The following is an 18,142-nucleotide window of genomic DNA, read 5'->3' as shown; positions in this document are numbered from 1 at the left end:
CAACTTCTAAATATATTATTTAGTTTAATAACCAGTGAGATCACAGATTTTGACTAAGAAACTTATCGTTATTAACTTAGTCACAATAAATGAGCTACATTAATTCTCCCACCATCCCCTTCCAGTTTTCAATACAATTATTATTTTCCTTGTCATACATGATACTTATTTGACATTAAAAGATGGATTCAAAATACCTCGTTCAACCTCGCGAAAATCATAATTATTTTTGAATTCTTCTATCATACTATATACATCATTTTAAATAGTCACAGTTTGATTTGACGTATGTTATTGATTTTTAGATTCTTATTGTTTAACAAACATATAATAATAAAACATTCAAGGTGTGATAAATTTCATCATCAAACAACACATAAAGGAAAATAATTCTTTGAAAAAACATTAACAATGACATGAAGGTTTGGGCCTGCTTTTAGATGAATTAAAACTCTTAAAAAAAGATATGCTTTAAATAAGAATTTGAGGCTAATCCAAATACTCCTAAATAAATCTCCCTATAAAAAGGATCCTCAACCCTCATTCATCCACCACACCACAAAATTCTTCATCTCTTTTTCTTTAAAGCAAATCGGCACACCCTCCCCCTCACCTCACCACCGCCGCCTGCTGCTGCTTTGTGGTAGTCGATCGCCGCCACCACCCGGCCACCACCTCTGGCCGTAAACCACCAAGCAAGCACCACTTCAACAACCACCATTTAGAACTGTTTTGTTGTTGCTACTCCCTTACTCCTGCTGCAGTCCGACCGAGGCACCCAACATACCCACACACAATTGTTTTTTGTTCGTTTACTCGTGAGGTACTACTAAAACTTAACTCTTTGATCTAACCTTTGAATTATTATAATTTATGTAATTAAATAAAGGTTATATATATATATATATATATATATATATATATATATATATATATATATATATATATATATATATATATATATATATATATATATATATATATATATAAGTCCCCGCAGCTTTGGCTCAGTGGACCTGTGGTGGTGCTAGCACCCCCGCCGGGCTAGAGGTCTCAGGTTCGAGCCTCGTCACCTACAAAGGATATTATTTGAAAGAAATTCCTTGAGGGTGGCCCAAAGGGAATGTTTTACCGACTCGCTCCGGGACTAAGGTCCGGCCCGCCTGCCCCGTATGGGATGGTTTAAGGGTCGGATCCCCTGAGTGTGGTTCGGGTTTCCTGCCCGAACGCGTGTGTGTGCAAATGATGACTAGGCTTCGGTCCGGACTGATGCAAGCTTGTCGTTCAAAAAATAATAATAATATATATATATATATACATATATATATATATATACATATATATATATATATATATACATATATATATATATATATATATATAAACATGAAGATTCATACGAATATGTATGAACGTATGAGTAGGAATATGAACGTGTTTTTGAATATGAAGAACGAATGATGAAGATTTCAAGAACGTGTATATAAAACCTATAAACTTGGCAAACAAATACATACATATAATATAGATATACAACAACAACAACAAAACTCAATACTACATAAGTGATGTATGGAGGAGGCATGTACACGAGAATGTATATATATATATATATTATATAATATAATATAATAAACATATTATATTAACTTTATCTAAATCTAAAAACATATTATAATGCACATATAAAATAAACTTTATCTTAAATAGTATTACAAAAAACACATTACAAAATACAATTCGGTTAACAAAATCCATTTCCATTTTCATACATTAAAAGAGAAAGAAAAAAAAAAAACACATTACAAAATTTGAATAGATATGAGTTAAATCGACATGTTCATTAAACCATACATTCATTATCATCAAAATTCAACTCATAAACAAGAAACGAAATCGGCCATAAAACCACCGTTTTTATCCATAAAATCAGATCCATAAAATCGTTACCTACAAATCGGAGATCTGAAATCTGCATATCGTCGTCGCCATGTCTAAATGGACGAATTTGAGTTAAATAGCAGATATGGGTTGATTACTAGGTGGAATCGACATCTCATTGACGTTAACATCAAAACCAGCAACAACTAACGAGAGTGAAGACGAATTTGCTGGAATCAGATATAGGTCGTAGGACATCGGTGATGATGGTTGTTGACATCGATGGTGTGAGAAAAAAGAGAATAAGAAGAAAATGAGGGTGTGAAGAAAAAGAAGAAGTATGTGATGAAATGTTTGAATTATGTCGTTTGTTCATATATATGCGATGAAAGGTTTGTTCATATTGTGATCGAGAAGTCGATGTTGATTATTCATATCTCATTTGTTTTGAGTAATCAAAAGATTTAGAACAAAAAGTCCCTGTAAATAAGTTCATTGTAAGTTTAATTTTATTTTTGATTTCAATTTAATTTTGGGATAGAACATATTTAAATTTGGGGAAGAACACGTGATTTTGACTTTTGGATAAAGATTACGGGTGATTTAGAATTTGATAAAGAACAAACAAAGAAGATAACTAAATGAAAAGACACATTTACCCTTACATTCATTGCACATGATCAGATTTAACGGCTAATTTAGACGTTCGCTAGAAATAAAGACTAAATCAGCAACATTAACATACTACGAGGGATGAACTTAGTCAAAAAAAAAAGTACAAGAACTAAATCATCATTTTGATACAAATCACGTGGATCCTTTTAGCAATTTTGTAAACGTCCTTCAACTTGAGACTAGAGAGGTGGTCGGCTAATATCGAATTAGCCAGTAGTTGGAAGTTCAAACCCTTAAAATAAACCCTAACTCTGGGGCTTTATTGAAATTAAATTATAGAAATGGGGAAAACGTCGAATTCGAATCAAGATGATGTTCACGCAGCAGCTCGATCAGGCGATTTGGTTGCCGTACAAACGATTATTAGCTCTAATCCGTTGTCTGTTAACTCCAGGGATAAACACTCCAGAACACCGTATCCTTCTTTTCTTTCAAACTTTCACCACATTCTTTTGCTGGATATTGTTATACAAATTATTGTATTTGATTGTAGTATGTATGTATAGAATTGTAGTAGCGTATATATGTCTTAAGTGTTAGAATAAGTTTATCATCATTCGAGAATATTTATGCTGCCTAATAAGCTCATGATTGAAATATTTTTTTACTGTGGATCAATAGTTGAGTAACATGAGTCCAAAATTTTTGATTGTATGCATTTTTTGGTATTGGTAGGTCTTCATTGGAGCCTCCTTTTCCTATATGTGACTTCGCGTGGTGTTTTAATGTATTACAGTTTTTGAAAAAAATAAACTAAAAGTTGATACTTTGTAGGTGATATTGTTTAGGAATTTGTATTTGTTTTGTTCGCCATATGGAAAACAATATAGTAATGTTTTTGAAGATGCAAGTGAGATGAAAAGATATGCCTATAACGTTTATCTGTTTAATAGCTAAATTAAATTCTTGTATACTCTAATAAGTAATCTGTTGAAAAATTGTCCCCTTGTTTACATGGCATTATGTAGTGAAACTGAGTAAGAATAGACATTGCATCAAATTGTATCAGGATTGATTTGGTTTGATGAACCATTCATGATGAAGTTTTACTACACATAAATACCACTTGGAATACTTTCACAGAAGAGATTTAGGTGTTAACTAGTCTAAACTTTTTTTTTGCAACGTTATCTGCATCTTTTGTGGAATTAACATTAAATTCTTCCATCTTCATCCTGAAAATTACTTTACGACATTTTTTGCTTTGTTATATGGGGTCCCTCCATTAAATAGGTAGCTAACTATGGTATAATCTCTGTGTTGTCATTTTGTGCAACCAAGTTGGTCATTTATTGGTAATTTTAGCGTAACTGCGATTTGCTCCGGATCAAAGGATATTTCAAGTTAAGTTATAAAACAAGTCGGTAAGTGCAGGGTGCACAATGTGTTAAACTAGCTTGGATTGTCACTAAACAGAGGGGGTCAAGGGGAAGCGCCCCTTGCGGGTTCTAGGGGGCCGAGTTTTATTGTATCTGTTTGTGAAAGGGTGTGACTGTTGCTTCCCGCCAACTGCTTTTACCCGCCAAACGAATCCAAAGAGATTTGTTGTGAAAACAAAACATTTCTCTCTGGATTTGCTTAGTTTCTCTTCCAAAATTCTAAGTGCGTTCTTTGTCTTATGTAAAGATTTTGTGGACACAGGCAGTAAAGGGTCGAAAAACTTTATTGAGAAAGTGATTACACAATTCAATATTTATCCAGGATTATTATCGCACCCAAATTCCCTAACAATTTTCTCCCTAAAAAATATGTAGCCCTTCAATACTTTTGATGTAATCTTTCTTAGTGCCATCTTAAAAAGTCTACATGGTTAACAGAACTAAATAAGCTATGACAACATCATGACTTGTCAACTTGATAAAATGTCTGGATAAAGCAAAAAAGAAAAAAAAAAAAAAAAAAGAGATGGAGCAGCATTTGTATCGTAATTTTTTTGAAGTTTGATAGTTTTTTAGCCTTCAAACAAGGTTGGTTACATTTTTCTGGAGCTAGCCCTTATTATATTAGCTTTTGAAACTTACTGCATAAGTGCATATTAACATGTACAGCTTGTTCATTTCCTTGATTTGACGTGTACTGAACCCTAGACTACATTTAGCTGCATGGGCTGGGCAGACACAGGTGGTGAATCTCCTTTGCAAAAACAAAGCAGATATTGGTGCAGCTGCAATGGATGATATGGGTGCAATTCACTTTGCTGCCCAAAAAGGCCATTTAGAAGTTGTCAAAACACTTGTATCATCTGGGATCTCAGTTAAATCCACAAACCGCAAGGGCATGACTCCACTTCATTATGCTGTGCAAGGATCTCATATTGATCTCATAAAGTACTTAGTTAAAAAGGGTGCAAATGTAAACATTAAAAATAAAGCTGGTAAGAGCCCTATGGATCTTGCAACCAATGATGAAATCCGTTCATTGCTGAACTGTCCAAGTGAATCGAAAGAAACAGATAAGAATGAGACGGAGTCAAAGATTGAAGAAGATGAGCCGAAAGTGGCTTCTGAGGGTCAACCAAAGGCTGTTGAAAGTGAAGATTTCGGAGAACAGAATGATGATGAGTCTAACAAAAGGAAGGTTGAAGATGTTGTTACTGGTGAAATGATTGTAGAAAACAAGAAGAAAAAAGTTGCGCTTAATCATCTTTTAACAACAGACGACACACAAGAAGACGAAGATTAAATTTGTTCTTGAGGATCATAATCAGAAAAACAGAGTTTCAATCCTTTGGCATTTGAGGGTAGGGTAGTAGTTCAATTGTTGCTCTAACTCTGCACTTATTGAAGCGTTATTTTCTTTTTCTTTCCTTTTTTTTTTTTTTTGTTAGTCTAATACATGTGAACCTAGTATCTAACTATCTTACTACACTAAATGGTTTGATTTTTGTAAGATAATTTATATTGACTTGTGCCCTGTTTAAGATAATCCTTTGGAATGGCATGGCTTGATTGGGATTTGTTGATGGATGATTATAAGTGGACGATAAGATTGTCATTGGGACACTTCAGACGGTGAGCAAGTTTTTGTTCTTTTTGATCAGGCGAATGAAAGGTTGGGGCTCAGCTCTTCATTCTTAGCTTGAGGAACCTCATTCAGTTGCTTCAACACCACCTTAATTAGGGACATGATTTCGAAAATGCCTTAGAATACGGAGTACGTACAGTTGATCAACCTTGCATTTATTTACTACTACCTAGAATTCAAGATAATATTGATGATATTTGTAACTAGTAACTGAATTTTGCTCTGCAAAATACAATTGATATTTGAAAACTTTTTACAAAAAAAAAAAGGCATTTCTCTAACGTATATATGTCGAATATACTTTCATCCACCACACTTTCAAACATACTATACAAACCATCCCATTTTCATTATGCACCATCAAACATGTTTTTGGATGCTATACAATATCATGTTTTAGTGATTTACGGATTAAAATTAGCAGCATACAGATTACTAACCTTCTAAAAAAAATACCATCCGTTAATAAACATTTGCTTATAGGTAACCTAAACAACCATAAAAAGGTAACCTAAACAACCATAAAAATATAAATAAATAATGTCTTTACTAAATAAACAAGCATCTTGTAATAACCGACTACAGTTTAGTTGATTCCTATTTAAAGATGAGTTAGATTAGATAATGTCTTTACAGTTTACACCAATGTTACTTGACCACGTCGGTATGGCCCAGTAAATCCTACTTGGCAGTATCTAATTGGTTTTACCAACCCCGGTGACGACTTAAACCAAAATCTACAGATCAAATAGATCGCCGAAGTCTGCTCAAATCACTACCATCAACCTCCAATTGCTACACCAACAATGACAGCTCGTGAGAGACGACCGTCAAAACAACCAACGTCAACCGCCTACTCACGTCCAAAACCAACCGAATCCACCGTTACTTCAACAGACTTGAACATTACTTCATCAAAACCTAGCAAATTGCTCTTATTCTCTTTAATTTTCTTCGCTCCTTACTTTTACCTGATATATTATTACTATGAAATTGAGAATGAATTGAAGAAATCGATCGTGATTAATGCGGCACTCAGCCTCGCAGGGTTTATCGTAACCCTAATTATGATTCCGGTGGCTTCGAGATATGTTATTAGACGTAATTTGTTTGGTTATGATATTAATAAAAAAGGCACTCCTCAAGGTCTTATTAAAGTGTAAGTTCTTTATTTCTATGCTCTTTATGTTTATGTTTATTGATATAGCTTGTGTGAATTTATTAGCGATTTTGTTACTTTGTATGACATGAAGAATCAATGTTAGTGTTAATGCGTAAGTTCGACTCTTTATGGGGTGACATTGTTATGATATAGTTTACACTTGTAGTTGTTTTTCCTTTAGACATATATAGGAGCGAGAAAATAGAGGTTTGCTTTGTTAGAACATAGGGATATGTAGTATAGATGTTAAAGAAGTAGTTGAGTTAGTCAAGTAAATTAATTGAAAAGGTTATGAGGTTAAGGGGGATGGTGAAATGTTCTTTCTTTAGCTGACTAGCTACTTAAGTTTGATGTGGATTTGAGAGTAATCATGAAGAATTTTTTTATCTTGTTCGTATGTATATTTTTTCCCTGGTAAATAAACGGCTTATTAAACAACAAAAGCATTTGCCTTTGTAATTTTCCAAGGTGGTCCAGATAATGTTATGTGTGCAATTGAACGTCTATCTAGGATTGCTGATCTAGATCATGCTTAGGGATGGCAAAAAAATCTGTGCCCAATGGGGAAACCCGATTATCTTTGGGCTGGGTTCGGGTTGGTTAAATGGGTCTAGGTCCGGGTATGGGGATGGTTTTTAATTTTTTTTTGTGGGTCTGGGTCCCGTGATGTTTTTAGACACAAACCTGATTACCCGGACCGTATAATCGAAAAGACCCAATTTCATATACCTGACCCGTAAACCCGATTACTCGTCCCGTATACCCGATTACCCGGCCCCTATACCCGAAAAGACACGAATACCTGTGGAAAAACTCGTTTACCTGATATTTCGTAAGTAAATGGGGACCCGGATACCCGTGGGGAACCCGTTTACCCGCTAGTTAGTAACTAAATGGGGACCTGGCGGGTCCGGGTACTGTTTGGGACGGGTTTTTTTTTATGCTGGTTAAATTATAAGTTGACACTACTATCTTTTTTTGCAGGCCTGAATCCCTTGGTATTGTTGTGGGCATCATTTTCTTGGTGGTGGCAATCGTGTTTCAGTATTTCAATATCCCATCAGATTCTAATGTATCTTTACTTCTTCAGAATGTGACATTTACCTTTGCTTGTTCGCTATTTGTTACTTGTGATAATAAAAAGGGGTTGATCGGTTGATACATATGCTTGCAGTGGCTTGTTGAGTATAATGCAGCTTTAGCATCAGTCTGCTTCATGATCTTGCTTGGGTTTGTGGATGATGTCTTGGATATTCCTTGGCGAGTGTGAGTTTCTTACTAAATAGTTTACTTGTGGCAAATTTAACCTCTTTACTTGTGAATGAGTCAATTTGGGTTTTATTTGTCTATAATTGGTCAAATGGGCTATATTGAAATCTTTTAACATATAAAGGTGGTAAAACGGTTCAAGATTCTTCCAAATGTGACTAAATAATTGATCCCTGTTTACTGCTATTAGATTCTAATTGATTCAAGTTGTATTGTGAAGGCAGGAAATTAGTATTGCCATCTATTGCTGCTCTCCCTCTTTTGATGGCTTATGCTGGTCATACAACCATTATGATACCAAAGCCCCTTGTTGAATATGTAGGTGTCGAAATCTTGGATCTAGGTAATTATAATATGGTTTCTTTTAAGTGTCTGTTTCATTTATGTTTATCACCTTGTACAAATTAGTTGTATACATATTACAAAGTTGATCTATTAACTGATGCTCCAAACACCCCGTGTTACTCAATCAGTGGCTTACAATCTGATTAAGAATTGTTAGTAGTTGTAAGTTGCTTAATAATCTTCATATCGTACTTGTTTTGCATGGGTACTAAACAGGATGGATCTATAAGTTATATATGGGGCTCTTGGCTGTCTTTTGTACAAACTCGATCAACATCCATGCTGGTATAAATGGCCTTGAAGTTGGACAGACTGTTGTTATTGCATTTGCAGTAAGCTTCAAATCTTGCTTAAATGAAAGGAGCCGAATTTTTTTAAATAAATCTGACTTTTTTGGTGACATGCAGATTCTGATTCACAATATCATGCAAATTGGATCGTCTTCCAATCCTGAAACTCAACAAGCACATGCCTTCTCCATATACCTCGTCCAACCTTTGCTTACAACTTCATTGGCGTTACTATCTTACAATTGGTACTCATATTCTTAAATCTTTCAGGGCTTTTTATTTGAGTTTGATTTTCTGTTGTTGTGAACATTTTGACCATTTACTTATACCAATTTGGGCTATGGGTTGTGTTGATGTCAAGCGGATCAATAAAAAATGGATAAAAGGGGAATAGTTTAATTCTCGCCTAAGTTCTACAAGTTCAGCATAATTTTTTTTTTTTTTTATTTTTTTTAAGAAAAGCTTAGATTATTGTTATATTAATATGTTATTTGCTTTTGAAATAGCTTGACCTGTTTCAACCAGTACTAAAACACAAATCTTTTTAATGCATCGGATGTATGTGTTTAATGTAACCATTTATTTTGTAGGTACCCATCTTCAGTTTTTGTTGGCGACACTTATACATACTTTGCCGGAATGACGATGGCAGTCGTCGGCATTTTAGGCCACTATAGGTGAGTCACCATATAACTATATGTATCTACTTGGATACACATAAGAATGTACATTCATAAATTTCTAAATGTTTTTTAGAAATAACTTCCATTTTTTTTAATTCCTAACATGTGACAAATGTTTATTCTTGATTAAGTAATATGTTGTTGCTACTTTTTCTATGTCAGCGAGACGCTTCTTATATTCTTCCTACCTCAAATTATAAATTTCCTATTGTCTCTTCCTCAGGTTTGATCTCTTTTCTTCCCTTTACACTCTCTTCGCAACTTTATTTGTCAGAGTAAATGTTGGATTCAAACAACTAAAAATACTGCTTTTTTAACAGCTTGCAGGTATTATCCCTTGTCCACGTCATCGTCTGCCAAGGTAAGACTAGCATTCTTTTTCCTTTTAGTTGTAAGACTTGTATTGTTCACAGCTTGATGTTTATATTTCATTATTATTAGGTTCGACCCTAAGACGGGACTACTGACTGGGACAAATGATGGGACACTTGTTAATGTTTCCTTACGAATTTTCGGCCGGAGATCTGAAAAGTCCCTATGCATCTTACTGCTTGTTCTTCAGGTGAAACATATTACCTTCTGTTTATTTGTTCTAGAGGTGGCAATATGCCAATAACTACTCATTTTTTATTTTATTTTTGATATATAGTGAACTGTCTTCTGTTACATGCAGTAACTTTTAGGGTTTTATAGGATCTTGTATAATCGCAGGAGTTGAACACCTAATGACATTTTCAAATTTAAAGAATCTGGATCTTGTTTAGGAATTTCACAATGTTTGATTTTAAATATTAGACTAAAAACGTTTGGGAGATTATATTCTGAGAAATTCATGTTAAAGTTGAATTCGAGATTACTGATCATGTAACTTGCTTGTAACAGGCCCTAGGCTGCTGCTTCTGTTTCTTCCTGAGGTGGATCCTCACTGGTTGGTATAAATGAGGCTACAGCAACTTAATACATGACCTTTTGAGAGTATTTTTTCGACAGTGTTCAAGTTTGTGTGTGACTTGCAGAACGAGATGTATCATTTTGGCCAAAGTAGTAAGCTTATACCGTAATAGAAGACCAGGGTTGTTTGATTTTCTTAGTCAATTGATGTGTTATGCTACTACATTTATATAGAATCCAAAATCTTAGTCTTAAACCTTGCTGAACTAAAATTTTAAACTTATTGCATCTGTATATCATTGTTATGCCCGAGGAATTGGTTTTTCTTTCATTATTTTATTTTGGAATTTTGGTTTGATATGTTCTTGTGATCTTGGCCAAGTGGTGAGAATGAGGCTGTGCAAATGAGTCTCTTCAAGTTTATGAGACAATGGAAGCTTGATAACCTTAGCTAAAGTTAGAAACTGTTTTTGACAACTCAGCATGTGTTCATCCCGATGAAGCTAATAACTCTTCATTAGAATTTAGAGCAATTGCTCAACTCAAGCTCAGGCATATTTCATTCGAGATCTTATAAAGATCAACTTGGCTGGGTTCAAATCCAGCTTGAGTTTGTTAGTTTTACTTGATAAAACGATAAAACCTCAACTTCTTTACAATCGTAGTTGACTTGTGTATTACGTTGGCTAGAGTTCAAATCCAGCTTGAACTTGTTTAGTTTTACTTGATTGAACATTAAAACCTTAACTTCTTTACAATCCTAATTTTGATGTACATAATAATAAAATAATACCTTGGCCGAGTTGAAATTTCAAATCTAGCTCGAGGTTGTTTAGTTTTATTTGATAAAACATAGAAACCTTCACTTACAATCCTGGTTGAGCATATATTACCTTCACTTCTTGGCACCTTAAAATTTCGAAAACTACGAAGTCCTTGCATTTTATAGTTGTATATATTCCAACTTTATAATTGTGTACTTTAGATTAAGATTTAAAGGCGCGTTTGTATCATGCTTTTAAAAGTAGCGTGTAATGTGTCGAGTATTATTCTATTTAAAAAGAAACCTTAGCGGTTATTGATTTGTGAGAAAATAACCAACAATAACTTTAACTCATTCTAAACACAGGGATCGAGTGGTTAGCCCTACCCTTTCAAGCGGAGGTCGTGGGTTCAAATCCGTAAAACTAAAAATATTAAACTTCCTCGTCACGGAGGTTCACTCGCGATGATGCTGGGCTGTCGCAAAGCAAAGTTATTTTGAGATTAGTCGACTTGCAAAACGGGTCGGAAACGTAGATATAAAATATACATTAAATAAATAGAATGCTTGGTATTGTGACTATGCAAAAATAAGTTTAAAATCAGGGTAAATGCTAACCTTATGTTTTTTTTGAACGGCAATATCGACATCGAATGCTCTCATTTGTCACCCACACACGCGTTAGGAGGAAACTCAATTCGTAACGATGTTGGCAGTACCATGGAAGGTTGGGAAAACCCCAGAGATCTTCCAAATCGCATTGATGTTGGCAATACCATGAAAGGTTGAAAACTCTTTGCTTGAAGTGATAATCGAACCTGGATTGACAGTACCCAAAATTGAATCTCACTCTCATACCCCTCAAACCAAGCTTCGGTGATCTAACCTTATGTTATTTATCACAAAAATGAATCCACCTAGTTAATGGTGACCTACATTCGTGTCGAACTTACATGGTCTGCAATGGTATTTTATGATAATAGTAATTTTATAAAGTAATGCTAAAAAATTATATGACGCCTCTAAATATAATTAAAGGACACACATATTTTTTGAATTTTTGATTTTAAGTTTTGGTCATAAATTCACCTATGAGCTAGATACTCTTTGTGAGTATCATTTGAAATGGTTTAAGATCAAGTACGAAATGTTATCGATTGGCTTAGGGAAAAAAACATTTTATTTATCAGAATATTTCATCAATTGGTAGCAACTAGCAAGAAGTGAAGGTTTTTTTACTTCACAAAAGAGAAGTCAGATTACCCAAAAAAGAAAAAACTTATTTGAAAAAGAAAGAAAAATTTGCCAATGAGGATTAACTTTAAAAGTTGGAATTACCGACTGATTTAACATTGATGACACAGATCGAAAAAAAAAAAAAATTTGTTTCCGGGAGAACTAAAAACGAAGGGTGCGTTTGTTTACCTCTTAATGGAATGGTTCAGCACTGAATGCTGAACCGTTCAGCATTCAGTGCGTTTGTTTCTGACCTCTGAATGACATATAGTGCTGAATGAACCATTCAGCATTCAGTGCGTTTGTTTCTGACCTCTGAATGACATATAGTGCTGAATGAACCATTCAGCATTCAGTGCGTTTGTTTATGACCTCTGAATGACATATAGTGCTGAATGGTTCAGAATTAAGCTCTGAACCATTCAGAGCAGAAACACTCTCTTAACCATTAAGAGCCTAAATTTTCTATAATATTGTCGTGAAATCATATCCTGATCACTTAACTAACAAGTATATTAAATTTTTTATTAATGTAACATGTTAATAAGGTAGTTTTACTCGGTTCATATCGTTCGTTCTAAATGATTATCAAACAGCTTATTTTCATTCAGAGCAAACTTTATTCAGAGGCTCTGAATCATTCAGATTATGAACCATTCAGCACTAAATCATTCAGTTTTATCAAACGCACCCTAAATACTAAAAAAGAATTTGATTTGTTTCCCGTTCAAACTAATGCGAAGGTTTAAATACAATATTTTACCCATCGCACTCTCTCAAAGGGAGTTGATATTTCCAAACATATTTTTGATAAATCCATACATTTTTTATGGTTACTTTTTAGTTATACTCTCCAATATTTTGAAATGAAAATTTTATATAACACATCACATCAGTTTAGTGACTTTTACTGTATTTATCAAAAATCAATTTCCCTCGCGAAACCCTCCACCACCAGTCACCACCATCACCATCAATGAATCCTTCAAATCTGGAACACCTATGGGAAGAAGTCCGTGAACTCTCCTTCGGAACCACCTCTAAAATCGACCGTCTCGAAACACCACCATCTCCACTCCATTTCCTCCGTCATTACCTCTCCCAAAACAAACCCTTCATCCTCTCCGCCACCGCCACCCGCCATTGGCCGGCCACCACTCTCTGGTCTTCAACCAATTACCTCACCACCACCCTCTCTTCCTCCTTAATTTCCCTCCACTTAACTCCCACCGGCCACGCCGATTCCCTCACCCCAAACCCTACAAACCCTAACTCCCTCTGTTTCGCTTCCGCTCACGTGCAACCCACGCCTTTCCCAGAAGCTATTCATGCCATCCAAAATTCAGTTAAAGGAGGCGTTGTTGCGTATGCACAACAGCAGAATGATTGTTTTAGAGGTGAGTATGGGGCATTAAGTGGAGATGTTGATTTAGATATCAATTGGGCTAGTGAAGCAATTGGGGGTGGGCCTGAAGCTGTAAATTTGTGGATTGGTAATGAAGCTAGCGAAAGTTCGTTTCATAAAGATCATTATGAGAATTTGTATGTTGTCGTTTGTGGCGAGAAACATTTCGTGCTACTTCCGCCTACGGATGTTCATCGAATGTATATTCGCGAATATCCGGCTGCTAATTATTCTTACTCTCAGGTATACGATTAATATATATGTATTACGGTACAGTTATACGTCTTTAACGTTTTGGTAGCCTTGTCGTTTTAGAAAAGAAACACAAGTGTGGCATCTAATTTGAAGTGGTTCATGTTTGTTTTATCAGAGTCAAGGAAACATTTGCCAGTTCTTGCAAAATAGCATTATATAAATCAAATCTTAACACTCATTCATGTACGTGATTTTACAGGAAACGGGTAAATTTGATTTGGAACTTGAAATTCCACCGAGGAATGTCCCTTGGTGCAGCGTAAACCCTTATCCATCACCTGAGAATAAGGAGAAAGAAATGTCTGAATTTCCATTATACTATAACGGACCGAAGCCATTTGAGGTCACTGTTAAGGCTGGTGAAATGCTCTATTTGTAAGCCTTTTTACCTTTATAATAAGTAGAAAGAAAATCGACCGATTCATAAGTGAATGTGTAAACTGCAACTGTTAACTAAATAAGTGTAATCTGATTGTTGAATTTTTGATGGTTATGCAGGCCAAGTATGTGGTTTCACCATGTTCGACAAACTCCAGATAGCAGAGGACTTACCATCGCAGTGAATTATTGTATTTTTACTTGATTACCTTTCTGGAAAGTTAAATATGATGAACATATCCATTGGCTATGAATCTAATCACAAAATATTCGTCTGACAGGGTATGATATGCAGTTTGACATCAAATATGCTTACTTCAACTTCTTGCAATCACTAAAGGGATTTCAAGAACAAAGATGTCATAAATCAGATTCACATGCTTCTGTAAGTTATAATGATAGTGATTCTTTAATAGACGAAAATGTATTTGATGATGATGAAAACCATTTAGAGATGACCTTAACGAGAAAAGCTCACCTGTTTTGATTTGTTAGCCATCTTGACGCGTTAGTCAACTTGTTTCGAACATATGAGAACTTTTGTTTACTAGTCGTTCCTAACTTACTTTAGAAGTGTTTGTTTTCAGTGTTCATATTAGTGTTGTGGCAGAACATTTAAGTTGAACATAAGGGAGAATCTTTATGAGGGAAAGGAGCGGTCCTTGCCCCCTAAAGTTTGAGGAAGTAGTGATATTTGTAGTCCTTGGAGTTATGAACATTTGGGCTTTTGAATTTGTGGCCTTTTGAGTTATCAACGTTTGAGCTTTGAATCAACTGAATTGGAGTTTGTACCAAACAAGTTATGGGCAAAATAGTGAAGCCTCGCAGGCAGAATTTCAGTTAGCAACAATTTACCTTTCTAGAGTTCTAACGTTCAAATCTTACTAGCAGAATATCTCGGGGAACTAGAGAAACATGTCAGAATCGGTCATTGAATTACCTAGTTAGGCCGTGTACATCTAATCGAGTAAATATATCCCTTTGTTGGGTATCCGAAAAATAGAAACCTTATTTATTTATATGTTTACTCTATACTCTTATATAATTACTGTCTCCTAAAAAAAAAAAAAAAAAAAGTTAATAGCAAAGAGAGAAATAAAAAACTTTTTAATATGCTCCCAAATAAACTTTTCCCCACCCCACATTCTTCAAACGTTAACGGCTTTATTCCCCAAAAGTTCACAAACCCCAATGTTCCAACACCACCCTCTGCCGTTAACCACCATTCTCCACCCCCTCCTTTCAATCAAAATTCTTTCTCTTTCGATGCTGTTGATGTCCCCTTACAACCCCCAACCCTTTCGAAAGATCCCTCTCCTTCTGAGTACTCAAGATCCGGCTTTTTTCACATTCCGACTAGAAATTCCGGCGAGAACCTTACCGCCGGCGTTCAAAGTCCAGGTACAGCTGTTCACGTTCGCACTGAAGAAGGCCTAACGAGCAGGATTAACAACACTGTCTTTGTTGGGAGGATCGAACATTCGATTACTCGAAATATGATTGAATCGACTTTTGGGAAAATCGGTACTCTCGTGGAAATCAAATTCTGGCCATCAAGGAGGTATTGTTTCGTTTCTTTCTCTAAAGATATGGATGCTCAAAAGGCTGTTAATGAGCTTAACGGTTGCAAGGTTTTCGGTAAACCCATCTATGTGGGTTGGCCAAGTCGTAGTGGTGATTCCGGCCATACCGGGGGCTGTTTTTCCGGTCAAACAAGGGTCCTGACGGGCTCCAAACTCAGGTGTAAAATTTCACCAAATGTCCAGCTACTGAACCAATTACACCTTTCGGTGTTACTGCTCGATATTTTACCCCTTATGGAAACGAAAGTTTCTTCCTTCCTGATTTCGAATAAGGCTCACGTATCTCATATCAGCAAATTCGGGCCTTTCGGGTGCATTTGTTTGTGTGGTGATGAGGAAAGCTTCAACAACATTATTAGTTCTCGTTCGGATGAGTTTGTTATAATCACTCCTTTTTCAAATTTGGCATCCTCTTTTCATCGATTCGCTTGGTTGGAGATGACGGGCAGCCCGGTTACTTGCGTGTCAAAGGAGAGTGCCTCAAAAATTGCTGAGAAATTTGGCGAAGTCATTGCAGTGTCAAAAACGTCTTCCGATTTGGGTAACGTCGCTTCTTTGTTTGCCTTTATTAAGTCGTCAAACACGAAACACATTCACGATACGGTTGAGGTGGATGTGGAAAACGAGGTGTTTTCGAGATGCAATGTATGGGTATCCGAAGTTTCTGATTTTGAACGTCTTAAGCGAGTTGTGTTTGATTCCTTTGATGAACGACTGATGTTATCCACCAATCGATACGTGGTTTCTAAAGGTGCGGTTATGGCAGATAAACAAGTTACTCCTAACAAGAATTCCGTTTATTTTTCTCATTCTGATATGTTTAAGAGTACTTCGATTGAGGCTAGAGTTGGTACCAATTTAGATCCTGCTAAAAACACAAATGCAGATGGGTTTGTTACTGGTTTAAATGCTTTGGCTATTAAATTTGGTTCTATAGATTTTGTTGACGATGTTGGAGTGAAGGGTACTCCTGTTGGTTGCAATTTGGTTGAAGATGTTGTAGAGGTTCTTGACGAATCTAATGAATTAGATATTACAGTGGGTTCTTTTGGTGATGTTAGGAGCAAGTTAGTGAAACCAAATCAGGTGCATGACATTTTTTATGGTGTACAATCGGATGATCATTCTCTAAGTGGTGATCTAAGTGGTGATAATGTTAATTTTGATTGTATAAAAAAGAAAATGGGGGTTCGCTCTAGTATTGAACCAAATCAGGAGCATGTTTTTGTTGATGGTATTAAGAGTGCATCTTCACAATTGATAAACAAGGTTATTGATATGTCGGAACCGAATGATGATAACATTACGTTTGCGGTTAGATTAGATCGTTTAAAGAAGGAGAAAAAGAAAAAGAAGGAAGAATTGTTGGCAAAAAATAAGGTTGTTTCGAACGTTGAAAGGCTTGAACCGGTTTTGTTTGGTCGTAGTGGAAGGTGTTATTGTGATTGCGAGGTCCCATCGTGTGAAGGTTGTTGTAAAGCGAGGTATGTTAGGAATAAAGATGTTTCAAAATGTTTACCTAGTGATGCTAACCCGAGGTCAAGAAAGAAGGCGAAGGAGGTGTCCACTTCGGGTGCCTATAAGCTTAAAGATAACATTGACGACGTGGATTACGGGGATGCAATTCAAAACTTGTTCATGTGTCCTCAAGATGGAAAAGACGGCGGCTCATCGGCAATCGGGATAGGAAATATGTCCGTGGAGGCTTTCGCGGCATTCGACAATATGATGACACGTTTGGCCGCGGAGAGCGCGCCCGGTGATGGACCCGCTAATGTATTATCTTACAAGATTGAGAATCGATCCGGGAAGAATTCTATGAAAGAGACGGTTAATGGAAAACTAAAAAGGGCGGGTCCTCGAGGTTGATGTTGTGGTCCGTCTTTGTTTTTCGGTTGTTCTTGTTCGTTATTTTTTCATGTTATAGTTATTCGGTTTAATTGGTTAGTTCGATTGTAAGGTTTTTTTCGGGATGTTAAGGAGACCCGTTTATAGATAGCTTTTGTTTAGTTGTTTTCTAGGCGTGAGCTCCCCGTTTCTCCCATCGTTTTGTATTCTTGTTGAGTGTGTTTTCTTTTGAAAAACAACCTCGGTTCTATTTGAGTATTCGTATTTTCGCCAAAAAAAAATAAATAATTACCGCCTCTTAAAAATTTCGTTCAAGCGCCACTAGCAAAAAAGGTCAAGTAGTAGGGTTAGTGTTCTATTTACAATTATAATAATTTCATTTTTATATTTAATACAGTAAAATTATTTAATTATAATTTTAAGATAATATAAAATAAGACAAATTAAATATATA

At 35.6% G+C, this 18,142-nt stretch overlaps 3 protein-coding genes across 3 annotated transcripts; all 3 read left to right on the top strand.

Moving 5' to 3' along the window:
- Positions 1-1,397: 1,397 nt before the first annotated feature.
- On the top strand, positions 1,398-5,238 carry LOC139874954 (uncharacterized). Its single transcript, XM_071862371.1, has 3 exons — positions 1,398-2,273; positions 2,836-2,971; positions 4,644-5,238. The coding sequence occupies exons 1-3, from the start codon at positions 2,243-2,245 to the stop codon at positions 5,236-5,238; spliced, it is 762 nt and encodes a 253-aa protein (XP_071718472.1). The 5' UTR covers positions 1,398-2,242.
- A 1,075-nt stretch (positions 5,239-6,313) lies between these two features.
- Positions 6,314-10,394, top strand: LOC139860567 (uncharacterized). The gene is made up of 11 exons (XM_071849318.1): positions 6,314-6,739; positions 7,727-7,814; positions 7,917-8,008; positions 8,236-8,354; positions 8,573-8,688; positions 8,764-8,891; positions 9,237-9,323; positions 9,492-9,552; positions 9,650-9,690; positions 9,771-9,891; positions 10,212-10,394. Exons 1-11 carry the CDS (start codon positions 6,387-6,389, stop codon positions 10,269-10,271), a joined length of 1,266 nt encoding a protein of 421 aa, XP_071705419.1. The 5' UTR covers positions 6,314-6,386; the 3' UTR covers positions 10,272-10,394.
- A 2,790-nt stretch (positions 10,395-13,184) lies between these two features.
- LOC139860563 (lysine-specific demethylase JMJ32) lies at positions 13,185-15,165 on the top strand. The gene is made up of 4 exons (XM_071849313.1): positions 13,185-13,867; positions 14,079-14,254; positions 14,378-14,448; positions 14,539-15,165. The coding sequence occupies exons 1-4, from the start codon at positions 13,196-13,198 to the stop codon at positions 14,742-14,744; spliced, it is 1,125 nt and encodes a 374-aa protein (XP_071705414.1). The 5' UTR covers positions 13,185-13,195; the 3' UTR covers positions 14,745-15,165.
- Positions 15,166-18,142: the final 2,977 nt, after the last annotated feature.

The sequence above is a fragment of the Rutidosis leptorrhynchoides genome, chromosome 1 (assembly GCF_046630445.1).
Source record: "Rutidosis leptorrhynchoides isolate AG116_Rl617_1_P2 chromosome 1, CSIRO_AGI_Rlap_v1, whole genome shotgun sequence".
In the NCBI taxonomy this organism is placed as follows: Eukaryota; Viridiplantae; Streptophyta; class Magnoliopsida; order Asterales; family Asteraceae; genus Rutidosis; species Rutidosis leptorrhynchoides.
Note: the sequence above shows the minus strand (reverse complement) of the source record. Positions and strands in the feature narration are given on the sequence as shown.

Excerpts from the sequence above, each read along its gene's own strand:
- LOC139874954 (XM_071862371.1), top strand. The coding sequence starts at position 2,243 with ATGTCGTTTGTTCATATATATGCGATGAAAG. Across the intron at positions 2,274-2,835 it reads TCATATATATGCGATGAAAG|AAATGGGGAAAACGTCGAAT; the intron begins GTTTGTTCATAT and ends ATTAAATTATAG. Across the intron at positions 2,972-4,643 it reads GATAAACACTCCAGAACACC|ACTACATTTAGCTGCATGGG; the intron begins GTATCCTTCTTT and ends ACTGAACCCTAG.
- LOC139860563 (XM_071849313.1), top strand. The coding sequence starts at position 13,196 with ATGAATCCTTCAAATCTGGAACACCTATGGGAAGAAGTCCGTGAACTC. Across the intron at positions 13,868-14,078 it reads CTAATTATTCTTACTCTCAG|GAAACGGGTAAATTTGATTT; the intron begins GTATACGATTAA and ends GTGATTTTACAG. Across the intron at positions 14,255-14,377 it reads GCTGGTGAAATGCTCTATTT|GCCAAGTATGTGGTTTCACC; the intron begins GTAAGCCTTTTT and ends ATGGTTATGCAG.
- LOC139860567 (XM_071849318.1), top strand. The coding sequence starts at position 6,387 with ATGACAGCTCGTGAGAGACGACCGTCAAAACAACCAACGTCAACCGCC. Across the intron at positions 7,815-7,916 it reads ATATCCCATCAGATTCTAAT|TGGCTTGTTGAGTATAATGC; the intron begins GTATCTTTACTT and ends ATATGCTTGCAG. Across the intron at positions 8,689-8,763 it reads CTGTTGTTATTGCATTTGCA|ATTCTGATTCACAATATCAT; the intron begins GTAAGCTTCAAA and ends GGTGACATGCAG.